The 25348-nt window shown below is 34.5% G+C and overlaps 3 protein-coding genes across 3 annotated transcripts; 1 reads left to right on the plus strand and 2 right to left on the minus strand.

The window, feature by feature from the left end:
• Nucleotides 1-2392: 2392 nt before the first annotated feature.
• Nucleotides 2393-8784, plus strand: LOC121257320 (DNA polymerase alpha subunit B). Its single transcript, XM_041158281.1, has 16 exons — nucleotides 2393-2653; nucleotides 2742-2817; nucleotides 3046-3177; nucleotides 3786-4146; nucleotides 4231-4326; nucleotides 4578-4657; nucleotides 5246-5321; nucleotides 5426-5602; nucleotides 6189-6293; nucleotides 6449-6544; nucleotides 6670-6762; nucleotides 6938-6976; nucleotides 7076-7117; nucleotides 7741-7871; nucleotides 7981-8107; nucleotides 8267-8784. Exons 1-16 carry the CDS (start codon nucleotides 2578-2580, stop codon nucleotides 8414-8416), a joined length of 1857 nt encoding a protein of 618 aa, XP_041014215.1. The 5' UTR covers nucleotides 2393-2577; the 3' UTR covers nucleotides 8417-8784.
• Nucleotides 8785-9465: 681 nt separating this feature from the next.
• LOC121257322 (3-oxoacyl-[acyl-carrier-protein] reductase 4-like) lies at nucleotides 9466-12976 on the minus strand. The gene is made up of 11 exons (XM_041158283.1): nucleotides 12601-12976; nucleotides 12213-12355; nucleotides 11769-11822; nucleotides 11579-11659; nucleotides 11447-11492; nucleotides 11272-11366; nucleotides 11159-11191; nucleotides 10530-10664; nucleotides 10327-10420; nucleotides 10115-10197; nucleotides 9466-9855 (listed from the first exon to the last, which is right to left on the minus strand). Exons 1-11 carry the CDS (start codon nucleotides 12785-12787, stop codon nucleotides 9823-9825), a joined length of 984 nt encoding a protein of 327 aa, XP_041014217.1. The 5' UTR covers nucleotides 12788-12976; the 3' UTR covers nucleotides 9466-9822.
• Nucleotides 12977-19804: 6828 nt separating this feature from the next.
• Nucleotides 19805-21764, minus strand: LOC121258785 (remorin-like). The gene is made up of 3 exons (XM_041160324.1): nucleotides 21549-21764; nucleotides 20733-20822; nucleotides 19805-19957 (listed from the first exon to the last, which is right to left on the minus strand). The coding sequence occupies exons 1-3, from the start codon at nucleotides 21762-21764 to the stop codon at nucleotides 19805-19807; spliced, it is 459 nt and encodes a 152-aa protein (XP_041016258.1).
• Between the last annotated feature and the right edge of the window lie 3584 nt (nucleotides 21765-25348).

Raw genomic sequence — 25348 nt, forward strand, 5'->3', positions numbered from 1 at the left:
AACATATGGTTGTATAAAAATTATAAAAAAAAAAAAAAAATAGTTGTAATTGACAACTGTGATTTTATCAATGAATGGTTGTAGAAAAGAAAACTAGTGTGATTTTATTGACAATATAGGCAGCATTCTCATCAATGACAACTACGTTGTATCGAAATAAATTAGATTTTTTCTTTAAAAATGCGTAATAATATAGCTTTCCTTAAAACGAAATCGATCCACAATATCAACAAATTTGTGGTTCTGATAAAGAATCTAATGAGCACTAACAGATAACAATGGAAGAGAACCTAAAACGAGAGGAAAAAAGTGTAAAAATGTTTTCTGCTTAAAAATGTTTTCTGTTTTCTGGTAACAGATAACAGATACCAGACCATTAACGTGCCTTTTCAGTCAAAATCATCTAACTTTTGAATAACATTAAGGCCGTTTGGAACTTAGACTAAATTGAGCTCAACTCAATTCAGTCTAATTTTAAACTAAATCTAACATCTAAATACTAAACTTTCAAATCACTAAATTCATCTCAACTCACACGTAGGACTCATAATCTTTTTCAACTCAACACCTCTTTACATGCGAGATCTACAACTTTTTTCAACTTTCCATAAATACATTTAAAATCATCTTAACATCTAAACATATCTTTTACTCATCTTAGGTGGATTTCACAAAACTTACTCCACCATCTCAACTCACTACTATTCATAAAGAATTCAACTCAGCTCAACATCCATACGAGGATGCTATCGTGGGTTGAGTGGTTTATGACATCAGCACTAGTAGACATTTGAATATTTTGAAGAAATGATATTTGCAATGTAATTTCGTATATTATTTTTTAAAAAAGTTTGTAATTGTGAGATCCGCATAAAAAAGTTATTGTTTTTCTAATTTATTTCACTTTTTTTAAAATGAATATGTAGAACTTACACACCTTAATATTGTATCGACATTACTGTTATGTATGATTCTTCCTAATGAAATGTTGGACTTAGCTAGGTAAGAAATTCTGTAGATGAAATACGAAAATGAGGTGGGAAGCGACTTCAAAGGAATTATTACTTTCACAAATTTATAAATTAATTTGAATTTCTCTGAAGCAACCTGATTGGTTTATATTTAAAAATGAGATGAGATGATTTTAAAAAAAAAAAGATAAAAGTTAAAAAAAATATTGTTAGAATATTATTTTTTAATATTATTATTGTTTTGAAATTTGAAAAAGTTGAATTGTTTATTATATTTTGTATGAGAATTTAAAAAAATTTTAATAATGATATGATATGAAATGAAACACTTTCTGAATCCAAACAGAACCTAAGAAAAGGCGAGACAAACATAGAATAATGATACACGCATAATTTTTTTATAACTATATTTTAAAATATATTTATTTCTATAAAATGATGTTATTTTTATAAATTATTTTATAAAAATATCTTTATTTAAAATATGATTATATAATAAATTAGATGTATATCATTTTAGAGAAAAAATATTTTAACAATAAAAAGATTTTGTTATAAAAAAAATTTTATAAAAATAAATTTATAAATTGACTTGGTTTGATGTTAGATGTTTAAATTATAAATTTATTTTATCATAAAATAAATGTAACATATAAAATAATATCAACTTATAAATTTAATTTTACTAAATCTCGCAGTTGGAGTATAAATTTAAATCGGTTGGTCTGGTTTTGAACCTGTCTGGTCTGGAACTGGTGCTTATATTATGAAAACTGGCCGAATCCGGTCCGGTTTCAGTTCTGTAGTTTACGGGACCAGACTGGACAGGTTGGAAAAAAAATATATATTATACAAAATATTTATATATATAATTTTTATATATAATATATAATTATATATTAAATTTTTATATATAATATATAATTATATATTAAATTTTTATATATAATATATATAATTATATATCAAAATAGTTTCATATTATAATTTATATATTATAACATAAAATGTTAATATTAAATATGAACATTTGTAATTTATTTAATCATATGTTATTAATATAATTATATATAAGATAATGTTATTATAATTTATAAAATAAAAGTTTAATCTTAAAGATGAAAATTTAATTGATCATATGCTTTAAACATAATATATATTAAATTATTAATAACATTTTATCATAAGAAATAATATTTTATTATATATTTTTTATATTTTAAAAAAATCGAAAAGTTGGACTGGATTGGACTAGAAACGGATAAAACCGGAAATACCGATTTAGGAGGATAATCGGGACGTAATCGATTTTGAAAAATGTAAAATCAATACATACCAATTCGATTCTAAATTTTGTCTAAAACTTGACCGGACCAGACCGGTTCCACCTTATCTCGCAGAGTCATTTCTAAGACTTCCCAGGCATTTTCAGTGTACATACGACTTAGAATAGGGTTATAGTGGGAATATTAAACAAAAATGCCCGCCATATATTAATGATTAATGGCGATGGCAACTCGAGATCAATATTCCCGCCATTTTCCTGCTACTCTCAAAAAGCGGGCAGCTTGAGAAAACCCTAGCGAGGGAGAGAAAGGAAAAGGCCATGGAAGAGGAAATCGTGGAGGAATTCAAGAAGGGTGGCTTCTCTCTCGACGAAGAAGAGGAGATTGCCAAGAAATGTAAGTTTTTATTGCCCCTTCTTTCTGCCCCCCTCCCCCAACGAAATCCCCTTCCATTTGCTGGATCTTAAAGCAACTTCTCGATCAGGTCTTACATTCTGCATAAACTACAATCTCAAGCCCTCAGAACTTGTTTCAAGCTGGGAGGTTTACTATCTCAATAGGTAACTTTATTATTGTCATTGTTTTTCTTTTGTTAAAAACTGCTTATTAGATTGGCTTTCTCAGTTTGAATACACCCCAATGGTTGAAAAACTGAGGAAATTGGGAATTATAAAAGAAATGAAAGAAGATCCATTTTAATTATGCCAGGAAATTATGGAATTTCTAATGTAAGAACAATAGACATTTTTAGCTGCTCTATAGTATAATTGGGATGTGAAATTTTCCAGGCAACTGAACGAGGCAATTGTGCAAGATGCAGAGATGGATGGGTTTTTACAGCACTTGCAAAATGCGCAGAAAGAGGCGGTTATTAAGGAGGAAACTGCTTTGCATTTTTACTCTAGTAAAGATGTGGACATGTATGAATCTAACATTTTTTTTTGTTCTCTTCTTTTGGTTACGCATCTATATTTATGATTTCTTATCTGTTTGATCCTTCTTTGCATGTTGGGTCTCAAACATTGGGCTGCATAATTAAGGTGGGTTTTAGTCATAAGTTAATAATCACTTGATGTATAGCAAAATGGAACTAAGAAACTCATTTTTGTCGGTCACAATGGCTATCAATATCTTGGATTATTAAGGGAGGACCGATGGCCCACCTAAAAAGTATCTCTTACTCTCATGTCATGTCTCTATCTGTGTTTCTAGTTGTTACTGTTACTTGATCGCTAGGATGTTTCATGTTGTACATGAAACATTGTAGTCGGTAGTTGTTTTATGTGATTTTATATTTTGGTACTTTGTATTATAGTGGGAATTATGAAAGGAAAAGGATGGGACTTGATGAGATATACTTAATTCTCTTCTGTAATTATGAACTATAAAAAAAATCTCTTCTGTAATTATAATGGCATGACCAGTCTCAACTGTATTATTGATGATTAACATACTAAATATGTAGATTTGATTGGCAATATCCTTTTCATTCTTACAATGTGAATTATCGGGGAGGTCTGTTGTGCAGGATTTTGAATGATGAAGTTGGAGATTTAAAAGAAGATATTCTGGGCTCTCCAACAGACAGATCTCAGGGACTTTATCCAGAGCCATTGGATGCAACACCTCAAACAAATGGGAATATATTTTCTTCAGGAAAATCATCAAAACATTTGACACCCTTTGGGCAACGAACAAATAAGTTCATGACAAAATTTAGCATGAATAACATGCCATGTACAGATGTCAGAGAAATGGCACGTGATCAGGAGAATGATGAGGATGATATTATTAAAAAGGTTCAGCCTCAAAAGAGGTGCTCTTTAATAGTTCATGAATCAAGGCCTGAACCAGGTTGTCGATTCATGTATGACCGGATTGAAGATAGGGTATGTGGTAGTTATGTACAGTGGGGTTGTTCTTATTCTTCACCTCCATATAGGTATTCCCTAATATACATTTTGGTGATTTAGTTTAATGCACTGGAAAACCAAATTAAGAGGTGTACAACTGCTCTTGTTGCCTCAGGGCTCTACGAGGAGCCAGTGGACCCTACAGTGGCTTCCCAGGTAATTTAACTGCTCTCTCTCTCTCTCTCTCTCTCTCTCTCTCACACACACACACACACAGACACACAGAGGGAGACACGAATTTTGAGAACTGATGAAGAGGTGTTCTTCTATTGCTATTTTCTTACAGCAACTTAACTGCTGGCTTCTGTCTCCACATATTACTTGTTTACTTCACATTTTATTAGATTTAGGAGTCTGTATGGAAAAAATCTCTAAATCTAACTGTCTGAAGGAATATTTTGTTTCAGAAAAGCATATTTACTGTTGGTATGATCTGTTGTGATGGAGAAGGCCATTTAAATGAGAAGTCCACCTTGCTGCAAAGCAGGTGAGTATTGCTGCTCTTTTCTGTTTACTATTCCTATATATGAGTCCCTGAGCAGCTGATAGCAGGGCCTCCTTCCTACTGCATCAATGACACGTTGAAATTATCAGCCACATTTTTTGACTTGTCATCCAAATCCTTAAATCTCTCCATAATTTGAATATGATCAATCGTCAGACTTCTTGTTTCGAAGGATCTATCTTTGAATGGCTAGAGATAATGGTCTGGCATAAGAAGTTCTAGGACTTTTTTTTATACCAGTAAACGAGAGGTTTATTAATGAAACGACAATATAGCCCTTGTACACAGACGTATACAAGAAGAAGCTTTTATACTAAAAAGGCAACCTAACCAAGGTGGGCCCACAATGCTTGTTCCTGAGGCGAAGAGAGCTTAGATACACTGATCAGTGAAAACATCACATGTCCAGGATTATCTTTTTTGTATCCACCATAAGAAAACCACTTCAAAGTAGCCTGTCAAATGCAAGGCTGAACTAACTTTATGTGACTTTACATTGCTAAGGGAGCACTACCATGCCGTGTCTTTAGTTTTTTCCGTCAGATATAGGTTTTTCTTTTGTTCCTGTAGTGTTGAGCATTCCGGAGGGCAACGTGTTCGTCTGGAACTGCAAAAATTGAGCCAGTTTTCAGTTTTCCCTGGCCAGGTATGAAATAGAACAAATATTTTTTTTCTCTGTTAAAATGGAACAAACCAAGTGTAGCTCTAGACCATGCCAATATAAAATTAACCAGGAAGGCATTCTTACAGGTTGTTGGTATTGAAGGGCATAATCCTAGTGGACACTGCCTAATTGCATCGAAACTGGTGGATTCTATTCCTTTATCTGCTACTGCTGATGTGAATTCCCGTCCTACAAAGAAACAAGCTTTAGATCAGGAGTTTCAATTTACTGATCTCTCCTGTATACAGGCAGAGCTATCAGTGGTATGTAAGCTTGTATTTTATGATCCATGGATGAACTAAAAATAAGTATCTTAAAGGGACATTGTGTCTTATTCTTTGGCTTCTATGTAAATGCTGTCTCTGTTTATCGATATTGTTTCTGTATGTAATATAGTTGATTTTCCATATAATATACCTTTTTTCATTCTTAAATATTCTTATCAGGAATTTTTTGGGGAACAACAAATATGAATGTGAACACTTGAAGGTAGTTGGTAGGCCCAAAATAACGAATGTAGATTATTTAATAGGAAGGTTAATGAGAGACAGATCCATTTTCAACTGAAGAGCATCATTTTTGCTTTCTGAAAAGACAGGAGAATTGGAATCCCAGCCAAAGTGGTTGAATGTTGAAACAAGGCACTTTTATTGTCTAGTTTTAATGATATAAAACTCTAATATTGACTTCATTTTGGGTCTATCATGTTAGACTTACACTCTTGTAAATATCTTATTATGTAACTCATTGCTCACCTGATATCAATATATGGAATGGCGATGCCTTTTAAAATTTCATGTCTTCTCTTAATCCCTCGATAATTTAAACATATCTGTGGTATTTAAATAGATTATTGCATCGGGCCCTTTTACCACCACGGACAACTTATTGTTTGAGCCTCTGACGGAACTGTTAACATATGCAACCAGAAAGCCACCTCAGGTGCTTATATTGGTAAGGTTCTATTGTTCTTTAATTCATTTATTCTTTGAACAACTTTTGTAGCGAGTCAGTAAGTTTCTGTTATTTAATTGTTCTTGGAACTTTTTAAAGTGTTTGGAATTAGTAGGCAAGTTTCAGGGGGTTGACATTATTGACAAATTTGGCAGCTGGGGCCATTTCTTGATTCTGAACATATTGAGATTAAGAAAGGGACTACTGACAGGAGCTTTGACGAAATATTCCATCTGGAAATCCTCAGACGGGTATCTTTCTTCCCCCTCCCCCTCCCTGGGGCTAGGTCTCTAAAGGCGGCTGGTTTATAATATAATTGTTTTAGAGAAAAGTAATTTCTGATTCTTTAACCTTTATCCTTTCTTCTCTTTTTCAGTTGCAAGATTATGCAGAATACATGGGTTCTGATGTACATGTGATTCTTATGCCATCGACACGTGACGCAAGCCATGACTTTGTTTTCCCCCAGGTAATGTCGTTGAAAGAACTGAAATAAATATGAGATAGTATAAGATTACTGAGATCCTAATGATGCTAATACTCCACTTTAACTTATTTGTTTGGTTTTGGCTTGCATGTTGATATTCCACTGAGATAGTGTATAATTACTGAGTATTGTATTGGTTTGGTTTGGTTTTGTGCAGCCTCCTTTTGAGATCCATCCACCTGATCTCAAGCATCAGGTATACTATCTTCAGGAGTTTATCTTTCAACTTATGATCCTTCTAAATATTTTCCATTACTTTCAACCATGTTTACCGAATGTTTCCTTTTATACTCAGGTTATCAGTATCCCAAATCCGGGGTCTTTTGAGGCAAATCAGGTAAAACACTAGTGACATTTTGTCCTAAAGTCATGGTTGCCTCTTTCCGCATTTTCAAATATTATATCACTTAAGCCTTAAAAAAAGTATCACTTATCTTAACTCATTTGTCTTTGGGTAAGAGAAACAGTAATGAGACCAAAGTAAAAAGGAATAACTTAAAAACTCCAAAAAACTAAACTGAAATCAAGAGATCTATCAGGATGCTCTAAAAGTAGGAAATTGTTTAGTAGGCGGTGGTTTAATCATTGACTATGTGTAGAGAGCCAATTTGTCAGGAGAAAAACTTTCCCGAGTGCAGCCAAAACTCAATGAGCTACTCTATTGGCTGATCTTGCAGTGTTCGTGAAGAACCTCACAGTTGACGAATTCTGTTAAGAGTTAATACACATTAGCCAAGCAAATTTAAAAGAAGTGTCTGTCTTGCAATTAAGATTTATCATTCTGGCTGTTGTAAACTTTCAACCTGTCCTTCTGACTGTTTTGTTTCTTATGGGATGTAGATGTAATTTATAGGCCTTATGGAAGTCGGATCCTTTTACCATTAAGAAAGCACATATGGAAAAGTTATTATTGCAATTTTAGAGCATGTGAAGCAAGCAAATCACAACTTGATGTTTCAGGTCAAGATAGGTTGCTGCACCGTGGATATTCTGAAACACCTTAGCGGAGAGGAGATGTCACAAAATCCATCAGATGGAATGCCCAATGATCGTATGAGTAGACTTGCAAACCATATTCTTAGACAGCAGAGGCACGTTTTAGTAATTTGACTTTACAATAGCTTGCTCAGTTAATGCTATAGGTCCTAATGAGCATAGGTATATAACCACTTGTTATTTACTTCTTGCATTTTGAAACAGCTTTTATCCTCTATACCCACCAGCAGAAGGCATTCCATTGGACTTCTCACTTGCTCCAGAAGCTCTTCACATCTCGTCCATTCCAGATATTCTCATCCTACCTTCAGACATGAAGTATTTTGTAAAGGTAAACGAACATGCCAAGTACCTCTGACTAGACTTGTCAAAATGCTTGTATCACACTGATGAATGACTATGTCTTAACTGCTCACAACATAACATATCGAGTCTAATGGAAAAGGTATGCCAAAACTGGAAGTATGATTGAATCTGACATTTGGCACAGGTGCTGTCTCTTGGGGAAGGAGACGAGCAAGTGAAGTGCATTTGTGTGAATCCCGGAAGACTATCAAAAGGAGAAGGAGGGGGCACTTTTGCAGAGCTCAACTACTGTGGAGGTCCTGACACGACCAATGCTTCCATTATCGGCATATAAATCCAGGAGTGAATTATTCAAGGTACTTTATCCAGGAAAAGAAATATTGAAGACAGGAGATCCAAGATCTGGCCATCATCACTTTCAAGCCTCTCTGTCTGATTTGGAGTGGAATTGAGCTAGTGGAGTTGTCTACAGGAGGGCATTGAGTTTGTTGGAAGCGTGTTGATCAGAAGATTTGCACTTCCTACTCTTTAGTACTAAAGCCAATGAAACCGCCTTGATCAGTCATGTTTCTGTAAAAATTCGATTTATTGTATCTTGTATCAATGCAATAACTTCACAGAGAGTTGAACCGAAACTGATGGCAAAAATCAACTAGATTAGCCAATTATTCCTTATGATTTATCACCCTATTTTTCACTAAATAGCGACATGAATGCTTGCATATTTTATTCTATGCTTCTTAGCGAACAGGCCCACGTATCAAACCATTTTTTTTTTTTTTAATGTTATGCAGCTTATTGTGACTCATAAAGAATAGAAAGGAAAAAAAAAACACATTAATTATTCAACGAGTTATCAATTTCTAACCGTTTGAAACGCGTGGAGGTAGATTATTTCTACACATTGGATTATTCTCCGACGATCATTACAAATTATCTTATTTCACATAATCATTATAACTTTTTCAAACTCCTATATAAAGTATAATAAACAATTCAATTTTTTAAAATTTTAAAATAAAATATTATTAACAAATTATATTATAATAATATATTATTTAACTTTCAATAAAACTTCTCACGAGGCCTTAACAGCAGTATGCACTCTCCAAAATCTACTATTTTCCATTTTAAAAATCAACATTTCTTGTGTTTTTGGGCTGGCAGGGAAATATCATTAAATTATAATAAATTCGTACAAATAAATGCCAATCTGTTGTCACCAGAAGGCATAACTCAAACGCAAATACAATTATATATATATATATATATATTTATGAAAAATTATTCTCATCAAACCGAGTGCCCACACGTTAATCCCAATTCAAGGTACAACCACAAAATCCTCTTGGTTTCAGATCCATGTGACCAATTCGCATACACTTCAGCAAAAAACTTACCTTCATGGCAATACATCTCTCAACCTCCAAATTCCAATGGACATAACCTATCAACCACGAGAACAAAACTACGTGGAGGACAACACAGCCAAAAAGAAGCATAGCGCCTCTTATCATTTCATACCACTTATCTGGTTTCATTAACAAGCTTAATTGAAATTCTATCAAAATAGCCGTAGTATTATTTTAAAACCTAACCATCTCAAGAAAAAAGCGCAAGTACATAAGCTTCCACATAGATTGTCACGCGAAGATGAATCTTGTGATTCCAGTGCCATAAGTCTGAACTGTCAAGCTGAAAAGCCCTGCATGCACATAATCAGATGGATGGATAGCTGACCTACATCACCATTCCTCCATCAATGGTGAACACCTGAAAGACAGCAATTTTAGCCATACTGAGCACCAAACGGGTGAAAAATAGACAGCAAGAAAACAAAAGGTGTAACGCAAACTCGTCTCATTAAATTGAGCCTTGATTCACAAAGTTGCACCAGGAAATTGGTTAAGATAGCATCAGGACCTCACCGAGCCATGTCTCTTAACCAAAATGGCAGGCATAAGTGGGACTAACAGCTCGAGCAAGTATGTGAAACAGTATCAAAATAAACTACAAAAATTAAGCTCAGAACCTGTCCAGTGATGTAACTGGCCGCAGGGTTAAGGGCCAAGAATTCCACAAGTCCTGCAACTTCTTCTGGTTGGCCATACCTTCCTGAATATACAGTAAAAGTCAAAACAATCAGTCTAGTTTTAAGGAGACAACTTCTACTATCATTCTTGATAATCTCCTCAAAGATATCGCTCTTAGGTCCAACGAAATTGAGCTTTCTTACAGTCTCACCTAATGGGATGGTCTCCAAGATTTTCTTCTCAATATCTTCCCCTAGCTTGGCTGTCATGTCAGATGCAATAAACCCTGGGGCAACAGCATTAACCTGAAAGGAAATTCTTTATAACTGTTTTCTATCATCTCGGACTAGCTGAATCATTTAATGTGTGTGATATATAACTAACACAAAAAGATACAAATTTCTAAGGACTCACATTGATGTTTCTGCTTGCGTATTCCTTTGCAACAGTCTTTGTCAGGCCGATTACCCCTGCTTTTGCGGCACTGTAGTTGGCTTGACCGGCGTTCCCAACCAGGCCAACAACTGATGCAATATTGATTATCCTTCCCTGCAGAAGACCACTTGACTGGGATGAGGAGGTAGCAACAAAAAATGAACACTGCAAGTTCTACAGAAGCCCACATCCATCTAAAGTGTTGATTTGGAAATATTATTAAATTTTACTTGTTGTAAGAGGCATTGTTAGCTTTGAGACAGTTGAAAACTAACTTTTACATTTCCTTTATCATCAGGTAATATGGTAATAATGCACAGGAAGTTTTCAATAATTAAAAATCGAGTTTCTTTCCAGTTTTAGTTCTTTGGTGATACACTCCACAATTAGATGGTGGAGATTATGGTAGATCATAACAGTGTAATTGTTTTACAGAAAATTCCATTATGTCAATATGCAACATCCCATCATAATCAGAAAAAAAGATGTTCCAGTTATGAAAGAGGAATGGATTACAAGAAAAGTTAACTTTGTGGTGACAGATTTGTGCAGCCCAAATGGAAGGGAAGCAAAAGTACAGGACCCTAGAGAGGGCAATGCCATGTTACCTTTTTCTTCTTCATCATAATTTTTGCTGCTGCCTACAAACAGTAAATTATCTCAGCTTCGAATAAATAATTCAGCCAATGCACTTCTGTGGGGGGGAAAATGTTTAACATACCTGTGTACAGAGATATACACCCGTAAGATTTAAATCAATAACCTCTTGCCACTGAGATTTCTTCATTCTCATCAATAAAGTATCCCGAGTAATTCCTGCAAGAATGGTGGATAAGTTTGGGGAGTAAAGCTTTGCTATTAATAAACGACAAAAGAGGAAGTGGACATCAATTGACCTGCATTGTTTATCAATATATCAACAGTTCCCCATGCATCAACTGCCTGCAGTAATGAAAAATTCATCAAGCATGCCACTAGTAGAAAATAGAATCAAATTAACTTCCTTAGCTGAATTAACATTTGCTTACAGTTTTAATCATTGATTCAACATCAGCTTCTTTTGAAACATCTCCTCCAAAAGTCAGGGCTTGTCCACCACTTGCCTCAATCTGCATGAAATAGACCAATAAACTATCACACGTGATTTCTGTAACACAATATCAACTTCACATGTGCTCAGAAAAGATAGCACATCAAAGTGGTGGAGAAATCATCTACCTCTTTAGTGACTTCCTCAGCTTCCTTGGATGACCTAGCATAATTAACCAGGACCTATATATCACGACAAAATCCACAATCATCACCATCACCGGGGGATCAAAGAGCAAACTGGGAATGATTCCAGGTCAATAATGCATCTTGTAATTGAAACTATGAATGCAGTTCAGCTCATTTTACATAAAATGAGTTCGATATAATATGCAAATCAAAACAATAAAGAGAAACCACTAGAGCTTCAGTGATCCCTTTTCACGGATCAATAACCAAACAATTATCTGGCAGAAAAGAATCAAATCTTCCACAGAACCAGATCAACCACTCAATTAAGACCGCGTTATTTACTGAAAACAAATTGGTACAATTCTACTATTAGGAAAATTACTGTGCGTTCTCTGAATCACAATCAAGTAAGACACTCGGGGGAGTCCGAATATCACTAACCTTGCAACCGGCTTGTCCCAATGACAATGCAATTGCTTTGCCAATACCCCTAGAAGCTCCTGTAACAATCACCACAGGGGCTACCACGTCTTTGGCTGTTTCAGCGCTTGCTTGTTCGAGTGTGGTTACCTGGGCCCTCACCCCTGCGTGTACCATTCATTACAGCCGAATTATTAATAATATTAATATTAAATTCCTCATTAGACTTTTTTTGAAAATCCCTGACTAGTCGTCAAAATGACAACATCTTGAAAATTCAAATGCAACGTATACTTTTCGTGCTCTCAAAAGCTTAAAATATATGCGATTTTTGGCTTCCAAAATTGAAATTTCAAACATACCACATATAGGAGAAAAACAACCACGTGAAAAAGAACATTTTCGTTACCGGAAGAAGTAAACGAGCCCTTCGATCTGCACCGGAGGCCAACGCAAGGCCGGGCATGCGCCGACCTGACTCCACCCAGAGTTGGAGACCATTGACGAAACTGACCAAATTTGCGGTCTCCGGGACATCCGAATCTCGCGGCGGATCTGAAGGCAATGACATCTGATCCGGCAATTGAAGAAGCCATGGCAGCTCCGAAAAGTCTCCGAACAGTTAAGATTGAAGCAGAAGAAGAAAAATGGGAAGCGAGAAGTTTAGCCAGAAATTAAAGCCAAAAGTAAAACTCTACGAGTTGGTCTTTATGAAGTTTCGAGGCGAAAACTAACAACTTTTCAGCTTTGGAAGCTCCGGAAGGTGTCGGAGTAGGCGAAGTCAGGTAAGCTTGCGGGTGACTTTTATAGTACCTGAGCCACATGTCAGTCGTCGGGCCCTGTTTATACTTTAATTACTATACAGGCCAATGAAATTTGTGTTATGCTTAAGAATGTACTAGGGGCAAGAGTGTAATAATGTTAGCATAGACACTTAGGTTCATCCGCCCAACTAAATCCGACCTACTTTCCTTCAAATCTTATAAATATAAATATTTTTAATTTTAAATATTTAACTTTTTCATCTAATTATTATAATTTTTTCAAATTCTTAAAATAAAATATTTTAAATTTTAAAATAAAAATTATATTTAAAAATTATATTCTAATAATATTTTAACTTTATAATATTTTTATTCTATTTTTTATTTCTCAAAGCATATTAGACTAACCAAATGCCAATAAAATTTAAAATATAGCTAAATTTTATATAAATAATCTGCACTAGACTAGCTAAAAACGTTTACCTTAGATTCTGAACTATAGTAACTCTAAAGGCAGATCCAAAGTTAGAGAGACACATTTCACCCATCAAACCCATATTCTGTTCGCAAATAATCAGCAACAGTAAAACTATTTCTCACGCTTTCTCTTTCCTTTCTATCTTTTTTTCTCTTCTCTCTCTTTTTGCCTCCCTTCCTCTCGAGCTCGACACCCTTTCTCTCTGTTTCTCTCCCTTTCTCTCATAAAGCTTCATCCGACAGTTAGTTTCTATTCCCTTCTCTGGTTTTTTTTGTTTCGTTGTCACTTTCTCTCTCCGTCCAACCATTGTCCTTTCGTTGGTCTAGGTGAAGGACCAAATTACAGCCCTTCGCATTTGTTCTACACCAACAATCGGCAGCTAGCTTCCTTTCAGCCTGTTCTACGATGCCTTCTGAGGAACTTCGATCAAAAGCCCTAGACTACCTCTCTGAGACTGTATTTTTCGGTTTGAATATATGAAAGGTTAAAAGTTTATGAAATTTCTCTTTGATCTTACTTGATTTTGTGCTGATCTTTACTATTATTGGTTGTATTTTGCTGATTTTAGTAGTTATATTTTAGTGGTTTTCTTTTAGGTTCTAATTTTGTGTTTCTTGAAATGATAATTTCGAATTGCATAGTTTCTTTAAAATCAAAGCGTCAACACACATGGCAGGCTAAAGGATAGTGTCGACAATTACACATTTTGTCGAAGTTTTGTAAAACTTCATTGCTCATAGATTTTAAGATTGTATATTTGTCAATTCTTTATTGTAATAACCAATCAATAGCATTAGGAAACATGATTGACTTCAAAAAATGAACATGTTTCAAGGGAAATGAAGAATAATTTGTAAGAGATGTAGCTTTTCCTCCCAATCTTTGTATGAAACACCCATTGTGAAAGTTTCTCATAGCCACATTTGGATGGAACTTTTCCAAGGGATAAGACAGTCTAGTATTTCTCCCATCCTTGAAAAGTGCATATCCATATACGTTTTGAGCATCCATTTCATTCACACAGTTTGCAGCCAATCATGCATGTATATAGTTACCAATTAGAACGGACAGATACTGCAAGACAAGAGCAAGAAGCAGGGTTCCACTAATGTAATATCGAACAAAGAGGTAAACACATCCATCTATATATAGAGAATTCTTGAAACCAAAAAAATTGACATACTATATGCATGATGTTCATCATCATCAATCTAACATCAAATGCATAGACGCAAGAAAAATGCTTAAATGCTTTATGGTTATGCAAAGCAATTATGTGATTTTTTATTTTTAGTAGCATTCCTAACCATTGAGGAAGAGGATATATTAAAGCAATCTAGGAGGTTCACAGGTTGACAGTTAATTTTCTCATTTTGAATGCTTTTATGCCATTGAAAGGTCTGGTCAAATACTTTCAGGAAACAATTTACTAATTTTTTGAAACAACTACATCTCCATCCATACCTTATGGATGTGTGTAACTGGCTGAGCAGATTATTTTTACTATGATTTTAGTGGCTGTCTAGCCACATGTGGGCTAGAGAAACATGTGACTGGGTAGCAACTATCTCGTTTGTTTTTACAACTATTCTCATCTCATCTTATCTCATTTCATTTTATCTAATTATCACAATTCATCTCATCTCATCTTATCTGCGAAAACAAACGAAACTAAATGTGTCATATTTTTATGGATGAGATATGGTATATGCACAGTTGAAGTGACTTGTTTTTATTTTGCCTTACAAGACCTGAACAATTTATATTGGTTGAAATGGATAATCCGGTTTTGTGTTTGACATGGATAATACACAAATAGTAAATGGATGAATAGGCTGTGGGTGCTTATGTTGTAAATTTTTGTGGACTGGTGGGTTGGACTACATTGCTGAATTATTTGTATTTTGATTCAGCAAAGTGTTAGTGTTGGTATAGACTACATTGCTGAAAATGTTGTATTTTGAAATTATTGGCAATGAACAGATATCGTTCTTAATGTGTGTGCTATAGACTGTGTTTTTATCTTGGTCAGATTACTCCACAATTTCTTCATGGCTTTATTAAATTCTTTTTAAAACTTTAATTAGTAAACAAGGCTTTATTATATTCAGATTTTTCAGGAAATGTTTTTTTGTAAATAAGGCTATTGTTGATGTCGTGTTTCGCAGCCCGAACAGTTCCACAAAACCCAAGCTCCCTAGTGCCTCCAACTAAGAAGAAAGAGAGGCTCTCGTGGCCTTCGAGGTCACTCCGATGCCTAAGTCAGTGGATAGTTCTCTAGTGATGGAGAAGGAAAATACAATGCAAAGTAAAAGAGTTATGCAGGTTGAATCGAGAGACTCCCGTAAGAGGGTTATCCCTTATTTATACCTAAGCCGGGCCCTTCAGTTGAGGGAGATCGAGGCATATCAGATGCCAGGCCTACCACCACCCATTCTCTGTCGCCTTAGTGAGGGCCAGTCTACGGCCTAGCGATAGATCATGTTGTGCCTGTTGTCCTACGTCTGTGCGGCCGCTGCCACTTCTCTATCATGCCAGGAGAGTCAGATCGCGGGCAAGCCGTCCTTGGCTTGTGGGATGCTCCATCGCTCGTCGGATTTCCTTACACCGACTTGGGTTGGCTCGTGCTTGGGATTCGTGACTCTGGGACCGGGTGCATGCTGATGTTGTGCCCGCCAAGCTCGGTAACTAGACTTGCTAATTCGCAGACCCCCGATCCTCCCAGACCTTGAGTCGAGAGGCCCATCTTGACCGGGCCTACACTTACTCCCCGATCCTCTCGCCCCTGGTTTTTAGCTCCCCTACTCTGGCCCGGGCTTTGTGGTTGGGATTTCCTAGGCTTGAGCCCTTCGGAAGTGGGCCTCCCCTCACAGCTATATTACGTATTTGCAAAATCTATAACAAAAATTAATAAAAAAATTATTATTAAAATACATAATATTATATTATTGTTTTGACTTTAGTATGGATAGTCCAATGTGGATTAGTTTCCTCAATAACTTTGATTTTAGCCAAAACCTCAACTTTTAGCCAAATTTTAGATTTGGCAATAGCTAGACAATTGCCAATGCTCTCATTTCTTAAAGAGCAATGCTAGGTACAGTCTCCATTTGGGGACTGCAATGCAAGTCTAGATAATTTTATCTTTAAAATTTTTTAAAATTACAAAACTATTCCTCCTAAAATGATTTTTTTCTCATTTAATAAAGGGTCTGCATATACAGTCCTCAAGTGGGGATTACAAATACAATTTATCTTTCTTAAAACCTCATAAAACATCTCAACTTAAATTATTTCATTACTATTTACATATTATCTTATCTCATCTCACTATCCAAACGATACCTTAAAGATATTGCTCAAAATTATTATTCGGACAATTTGATTTTTTCCTTTAATGATTAAGAAATTGACTATTAGTGAAATTGTGTACTTTTTTTTTCTTAATAGTTAAGGATGTTAAAAAATTATTTAAAAGAAAATGAAAAAAAGGTCAAATGGATTAGGGGCACGCCCAGCAGCAGTAATGTACCCTAGCATTGTCCTAAAAAAAAAAATTTAATGACTATTCTTAAATTAATGGGTTTTATTGAAGTAAATAAATATATTCATCTTATTTGTTATTTCTAATACGAATTAATTATTATTTTTATTAAAATCAATTATTTGTAAGCTTTTTTGTTAACATAGTCAACACATTATTGGAGTTGGTTTTATCATACAAGGAAAATGGTTAAATGCTAAAATAGTCTGGTGATTTGTCCTAAGACAGATTAGTCCGTAAATTTTAATTTTGAACTTTTTGCTCTTTACGCTTTTAAGTTTGATCAGCTAATCATTTATTTAGTTAGGAAACACTACATGTAGGCGGTTTGTCACACCCCCTGCGTACGAAATCTGACGTGGAAAAGGTAAACGCCATGTATCAGCCTTCTTCTCTTCTCTTCGTGTTTTTCTTTTCCCCTTCGTCCCCACTTCTTCTCTTCAAGCCAGGCTCGATCTAGATCTCCCTTTCTTCTACTTGAACCATGCCTTCTCCCCTTATTCTCTTCTCCTTCGCAAAATCAACCGTCAACCTTCAGTTGCCCTTCTTCTTTCTTCTTCGATCTCCGAACCCCGTCTCTCCCCTTCTCTTATCTGAACCCTAGGCATACCTTCTCCTCTTCTCAGCGCCGATCTTCAGCTCAGAAATGTCCCCTTCTTCTCTTTGCATCTTCCAGCCACGATCAACGCCCAGTAGTAAGCCCCAAGTTCATCCCAAATTCGGATTGCACTCACCATCAGTATCTCTCTGTCTCTTTCTTTGTGATTTTGGATTGGTAAAAATTGCATTGAGGATTTGTTGTTTTTTGGTTGTTTGTATCTGAGATTAAGTCATTTACCGATTGAATATCTCCCTAAATCTCGATCAATCCCAACTGAGATCCCCATGGGACCTAGATGGCCACCCATATTCCTTGATTGATGCCACTTACAAATCACATTTCCTGAGCTGAGCCTTTTTATACTTTGATTATTAGTGTTGTGGTTAGTAGCATGTGGAATGTCTTATATTGGGTTTGAAAATTTTGAAATCTGAAATATTTGACTGATTATGCTCATAAAAAGCTTGAAAAGGTTCTACTCAGATTGAGAGAGTAATGAATCTTATTGCTACTTTGTTTTTGTTTTCCTTAGATGCACCGTTATGACCTTCCCAATTAGTAGTGTTGTTGATTGTTTCCCCACTTAATAGAGATCTGCAGATCATTACATTTATGGATCTTAATTACGCAACATATGTTTTAATTATAATGGGCTCGGTTTGTAAATTATAGTGTGCATTTTCTTTTCAAATCTCCTTTTCTAGGAACAAGTTCTTGGAAAAATCCAATCAATATCAAACACCACCATCCCAAGATTGCATTGTGGGATCCAAATTCAACTCCATAATGACTTGAAAAATCGTGTAAAACTAAACAATGACAGCCACTGGCCATGATTTCTCCGTTAAAGTCATTGCTAAAACCAACCATAGTTGCTTTCATGGCCACGTTTTGATGCCACCATCAAATCCTTATAAAAAGAACATATGAATATTCTCTTGGCCTCTCTAAATGGAAGTGTTAACATCTTATTTGACAGATTTAGAATGTCATCATCAATTGCTTCATCTTTTCTTGTTAATTGTACTTCGTGGAACAACCCAATGTGCATATGCGGGGATGCAGCTTCACATAGAACATCAAATACGCTAAGAAATCCAAAGCAAGCATTCTTTGGGTGTCCAAATTACAATATCGAGGTAGAAACAATCTTTATTACTAAGTTTCATGTGCTCGTATAAAACTTACAATTGAACATACTAGTTGTTTGTTTATAATTAAGGATTATCATACTGCAAATATTTCAAATTGGAAAATAGCAGTGAAGACAGAGAAAAAGAAATTCTTAAAATAGAGACTGAATTATTAATGAAGAAGGAACAACTTTGAAGAAGGAAGGAAAAGATTGTGAAGAGGGATTTGAAAGTGGAAGTTGACCAAGTCGATATTCAAATGCAACAAGCAGACATCTGGCGTGAATGCATAATACTGCGAATGTATTAGGTGATTTCCATATTAATTTAATTGTACTATATAAGATCACAATGAAATCTCCAATGAATAGAAACTTTGTACAAATGTAGTTTGAAAACTTTGTCGTGTATAATCTCGAGCAAACACCTCGCTCACTTTGTTGTAAGGGATTTAGTATGTGCGTGTCCTATTTTGTTGTCTATATCCTTATTTTCCAAGCTTTAATGTTGCATTTACATTTCAAATATAAATCTGCATGTGTTTTTTTTTTGTTAAACAAAAAGTGTCATTCTTCTTCCTCATTTTCTCGCCAATTGCTCATCTTGATTTCTGAAAAGATCCAGAAAGAAGAGATTAAACACTACATGAACATAAAGGTTGATATAATTCAAGTTGTCTATATTTGATTATAGCTTCATTATAATCAATCATAAGGGCCTAGAAGCACAGTATGTAAGTTTTTGGTATATTCCCTTTGATTGGTGCCATGTCAGAGATGCTTTACTTGAAGAATGTATAATTGCTACTAATTGACTCATTTTTTCAAAATAAAAACAAACAAATCTTACAACAGGGTTTCAAAGAACTCCATGATTCCATCCAATAATATACATATTTTTTTACAAACTAATAAGTTAGGTTTTCTTTAAAATTCAAATGCAATACACACATAAATAAATGTGACACACATAAAAGGAATTGATCAATTTCCTGACTACATAACCAAACATCACATATAAGTTAACAAATGAATTCCAAATGAAGAATGAACTCCAAACAACCAAGGAGCTTCTTTGGACCAGTTCCAATGGCCTAGTATTTTGCAGCCATTTCCTCTGCCTTGAGAAGATCTTCCCCACGTTCAGCTTCAGTCATTGCCCTCTTTTCTTTTGTTGCCTTGTGTATCATAGCTACTTTGATTTTCATTTTGTCCACATATTCAGCCTTCTTCTTCTCCAACTTTTCCTACTCACAATAGAAATATGTTACGTCATTACAACTTGAAGCAAGTTCATAATCATTGTTCATAATCAGTATTAGAAAATCAATTGCCATGACTCAGTAATCAATATTATGCCAAACAAGTGCACCTCAGAGGAATTCATAATACAAAGGACATCCATAATTTTATAATTTCCTTCAAAATACAAGTCGCAGAGTTTAATTTCCTTCAGAATAAAAACTCTTCACATATCTGAGCACTTTCCTCCAGACTATTACTCAGGTTTAGAATTTACTATACATATCCACCAAGTCAAACAAAAGGAATTACTTCTCTCAATCAATAAAAAATTTCACATATAAAATTGTGGCTGCCCATCGGAAGATGGTGACTTTTCACTCCTATTCTGATTTACATCGATATCGCCAACCACAACTCCATATAGGTCTGGTTATGTTCCAGCGAAGCTATCCGACTGTGTTTCATTCACCTCAAGTTCAATCTATGCATATTGTTAAAACTCTTAATTAAAAATGTTGTTCAATTACCATGCCAACAACATCATGAACTTTAGAGAGAGTGACATGGTTAACGTGGTTTATTACACCTTCTTGAGTCTCAATTACTGGTTCACCAAGCTAGATTCCGCTTGAGTCTACAACTTTGGTAGTGTTTCTATGCAGCTATCAATAAGTAAACAAATGAGATCAAAGTAGTGGCAAATCACAAGTCCAAATCATATCATTTAACTGCAACGAATAACATTATAATCAACATAGATAGTAAGAGGTATTAAACCTGAACGAGAATGATCTCTTGAGTCCCATCGACCGTTTGGCTAAATAAATTCCTCCACGTATCAACAACTTGGCTATTTCTCCCATACAGCTACGAATCAATAAAAAACCAGGTTATATATAACAAACAAAAATAAATGTAGAGCTCAAATAGTGAGATTGTTAATTCACTAATATTAAATTACTTGTTTACGTTTCCCTTCTTACCAGCCCACTTTGTCGTGGTTTTGGACACTCTCTCAATTAAAGATTTTTTCTTGAGAGTTGGCGGTCTGCCTTTGCCTCTCACAACAAGGGGCTAAGAACTTTCTTTGAATTCTCAGCTGTATTCCCATCGACTGTTGTAGCTGCAACGTTGGAATCCGTTTGGTGGAGTGGCCTGTTGGTGTGGTAGACTAGGTTCATGGCGACTAACTTACCAATCATATTCCCAGCACACTCATCACATTACGCTGCATTTGTTGCAATGTCGTAACACATTGATTATACGTGTATATTTGATCACTTCTAGTCTTGCATCAGCTACGTCTTAATTACTTTGTATCAGAGTTATCTTCATTTTATGTCATTCATCCATCGATCCAATATGCAACTCTCTGGCACGACTTTGACGCGATTACTTTTGAAAATGACAAATACATGTCTATACAAAATCCCTCTCATCTCAAACAATCTGCATGAACTTCTCATTGAAGTACACATGATGGGTAACCTCCTTGATGAAATTATCAACACGAACTTCTTCTTCCACGTGGTACGTTGCAATTACACCATCCTTTCAGTATAGAGTTGGAAGACAATTGAGTATTCTCATCACCTCTTTCTGAACTTCTCTAAACTTAGAGTTTGCGTACAACTGCTGAAATGTCTTCTCAAGTAGAGAGATAGAGACCATGGGAATTGTTTCATTGAATGAGTGGGAGTCTGCTGCATTTTCACTCTCAATCTTCTTCCTCAACGTATTATCGAACTGATCAACAAATTCCTTTAAGTTTGTCCATGCATGAACATACCCGTAAAAAAAAACATTCATGCTTTCGCTTCGTTGGGTTACACTCATTCTAGACCAAAAGAAATCTGTGAGGGATATTGGTAACCAATATATACGGTTAGTGTATAACTCTGCAGCTAGGCATTATCCTGTAAGTTGTACATTGTAATTAACACTTCCCAGCATTTCTCAAACTCGTCAATTATTTGAGAGTCATATACACACCTTAGCAACTAACTTTTCAACCTAGTTTTGTATGAACCATGGGAACCGAGCTTTTCATGTACTTTTTTCAATTTGTGCCAAAGGTAAAATCTACGTCGAGTATTTGGAAAGACTATACCAATGACATTTTTCATAACTCTATCATGATTTGTGATAATAGCATTGGGAGCTTTACCATCTATACATCTAAACCAAGTCTGAAATAACCATGCAAACATCTCTATATTCTCACTAGAAATCAACTATGATCCCAACATGATTGATTGACTATGGTAGTTTACACCCACAAATGGTGCAAATATACCTGTTTGTCAAGTACATGGTGTCGAATGTGACGACATCACCAAAATATTTGTAGGCTGCCCTACTTCGTGCATCTTCCCAAAAAACATTCATTAACTTTCCATCATCATCGAAGTCCATAAGTGCAAAAAAACCATCTTTCTTATATTACATTCGAGCAAAATACTCACGAAGAGCTCCAGTGCCACCTTTTACAAGTCAAAGGTGACGTGCCTTATCGATGTAGTTACAACAGTTTTTTTCTAAGAATGGTAAGTTCTCGAACCCACCAACTTCTTGCACACGAGTGACGAAACTCTTATTCATTCAAATGACAACCTAATCATTTGTATCTAGCACTTTCTTTATAAACTCGCTAACTTCTCTATTGCAGTAAAAGAAACGAAATTTTTGTGGGGATAGGCCATGATTGCGTGTATTGTGAACCGTTAATACTTTTAACATCACATCAATCAATATAGCATTAAGATTTACCTTACAACCCTTCTTTGATGTCGGATGCGGCTTCTTGGTATCACCTAACATATAAATCAAGTATTGATAGTAGTGTCAAAATCTCCAAATAAATATAGAACTAATAGAACAATTAACTAATTCACAACTAATCATAATACCTGGGTTGCTGGATTGGTTGATGGATTTGTTGTAGGAGGTGTTGAGAATTGTGTAAAAAATGGTTTTCGGTTAAACTGTAGAATCATAATAATAAACCAAAACTTAACTAATAAATGTAGACATTAAATGAGACTGTTAAATTGAACTTCAAATACACTGCTTCTACTTGGATTGATGGATTTGTTGATAAATCTGTGGTAGAAGGTGTTAATGGATATGCGTACTCTTTTCCTTTCTCTATCTAGAGAATATTTATCAATATTTTAGGACAACAAAAGCATCTTATGTTGTATTAGTTCAAGCAATTTATCCATAAATGTCAACATAGTCCATATAAATTTCCGAACATACATGCATAACGAGATGAAATTATTCAAAGGATTGTAATCACATGTCAAATTATTCAATACCATTTAGTAGTCTTAAAAACTGGTACAATTTCTAGCTACTACTGTCTCCAAATCCAGTACAATTTCCTAACTTAGTTAGAAAAATAAAGCTGCAAAACAAGTTTTAAAATTATATTGACATACCCTTAAGCAATATTATGTTTTTTTTAATGACTTGCTGGCTCAACTCAGTTTATGCATGTGAACATACGATGCTCTAGAAAATGAACCATAGATATATGTCAAGAAAATGTACTAGAGGATGATCACAACATAAAGATTACATCTACAAATATATATATATATATATATATATATATAGCTAGACAGTTTATACCATGTACAATTAACAGTTTATATGGTATATGAAAATTTAGTTCTCAATATAAAACTACATCCACTAAGAAAGAAAAATAAGATGGAAACAACATATATATAAGTAGCATCCACAAAATATACTTTCAATGGTTTTCGATATGAAATTCACTTGGTCAAACAAATCATATTCCTCAGTCATTGATAACCAATTTGTTGGACAATACTCAACATAATTACCACAAAATGAGACAAGAGTACGTGATAACTCTAACTTTGGTTTTAGCAACATTTTTACCTTAAATTTGCTTATTATAATATCTTTTATTTTTTATTGTTTTGAAAAAATGAGGCTATAGGGAAGAATATGAGCACCTCATATCTTTAGAATCTTTTTGCATCCACCGAGACAAATGGAAAGCAAGAAGTTAGAGTCAAATATACTGTTGTCCACTACAACAAAAGATGGATTGGAAATGGAGGGCATTTTCCCTTTCCATTAAATATGAAGGTGAGAGATTACCTTGACTTTGACAATCAACAAACTCAAGATGAAACGAAAAAAGTGAGAGAGAAGGAGAAACCAACGAAAACATAAACCTTTTTCTCTTTGTAATTTGAACATATACGTACTTAAAGATGGACGACGACTTTCGTGTTGAGTGTAGGTGGATGAACGATGAACGAGAGGCACGACGAGTTTCCCGTCGATTGCAGGCGGTGGAGATTTGGGGGTAGGTTTCAGTTTCCATCAAGGGCAGAAAATGGTGAGATTAGGGGTTAGTCTTTTTTGGACGAAAATTTTCCCGTCGACTGCAGGCAGAGGAATGACAGGCACGGTGAATTTCTCGTAGATTTCAAGCAGTGGAGATTTGGGGGGTAATCATCCTCTTGTGTTTTTCAATTTTTTTTTAAATAGCAGCAGACATGACAAAAGGTGCGCGTAAGGATGCACAAAATGGACTACCTATAAAATAACTGTTTAGTTATTACTCCGTTTGCTAAAAATGATAGGTTAACACAAATAAATATTTGACATGTGCATATCATATTTAAAAATTAACAAAATATAGATGTAATATTAAAAAATGTCATTTAAAAACTATAAAAACCTTCTACAAAACAAGGCCTAATAAAAAATGAATATCATTTTTAGGTTTTTATTTCAATTCAAACTTCTGAAAACAGGATTTTCAGGATTTAACTTGAATTTAAAAATTATTTTTCTTATATTATTTATGTGGACATCTTAATTTTTAAATTTTTTTATCGGTATTAACACGACAGTTTTAACTATTAATTAACATAATATTGATGGAATGATTAATTTCATCAAACCTGAAGGTACAAAGAGTAAAAAGTTCAAATTAAATTAAAATTTAGAGGCTAATTAATCTATCTTAAAAGCAAATCACGTGAACTATTTTAATATTTAATTAACCAAAATAAAAATATTGGTATTATAACCTTTTATAGCTATAAAGGGTATCACAATAAGTGGTACGATGATAAGTGCACTAAATCGTTTGGATATTAAGAATATTTATAAAAATAATAAAATAATTTGTAAATAATAGTGAATAGTTTATAAATAATAATAAAACAATTTGAAAATATATAAAAATAATTGTGTTCTCAAACAAACCTTAATTAATTTGCAAGTAAGATCTCTTTCCTGAATATATTTCTAACTCATGTTTTGGTTGATAAAAAAGATATTGTTTTATCAGAATAACCATCAATTAATTAATTAATAGAACAAAACGCATAAAATATCAC

This window comes from Juglans microcarpa x Juglans regia, chromosome 3S (genome assembly GCF_004785595.1).
Source record: "Juglans microcarpa x Juglans regia isolate MS1-56 chromosome 3S, Jm3101_v1.0, whole genome shotgun sequence".
Lineage (NCBI taxonomy): Eukaryota > Viridiplantae > Streptophyta > Magnoliopsida > Fagales > Juglandaceae > Juglans > Juglans microcarpa x Juglans regia.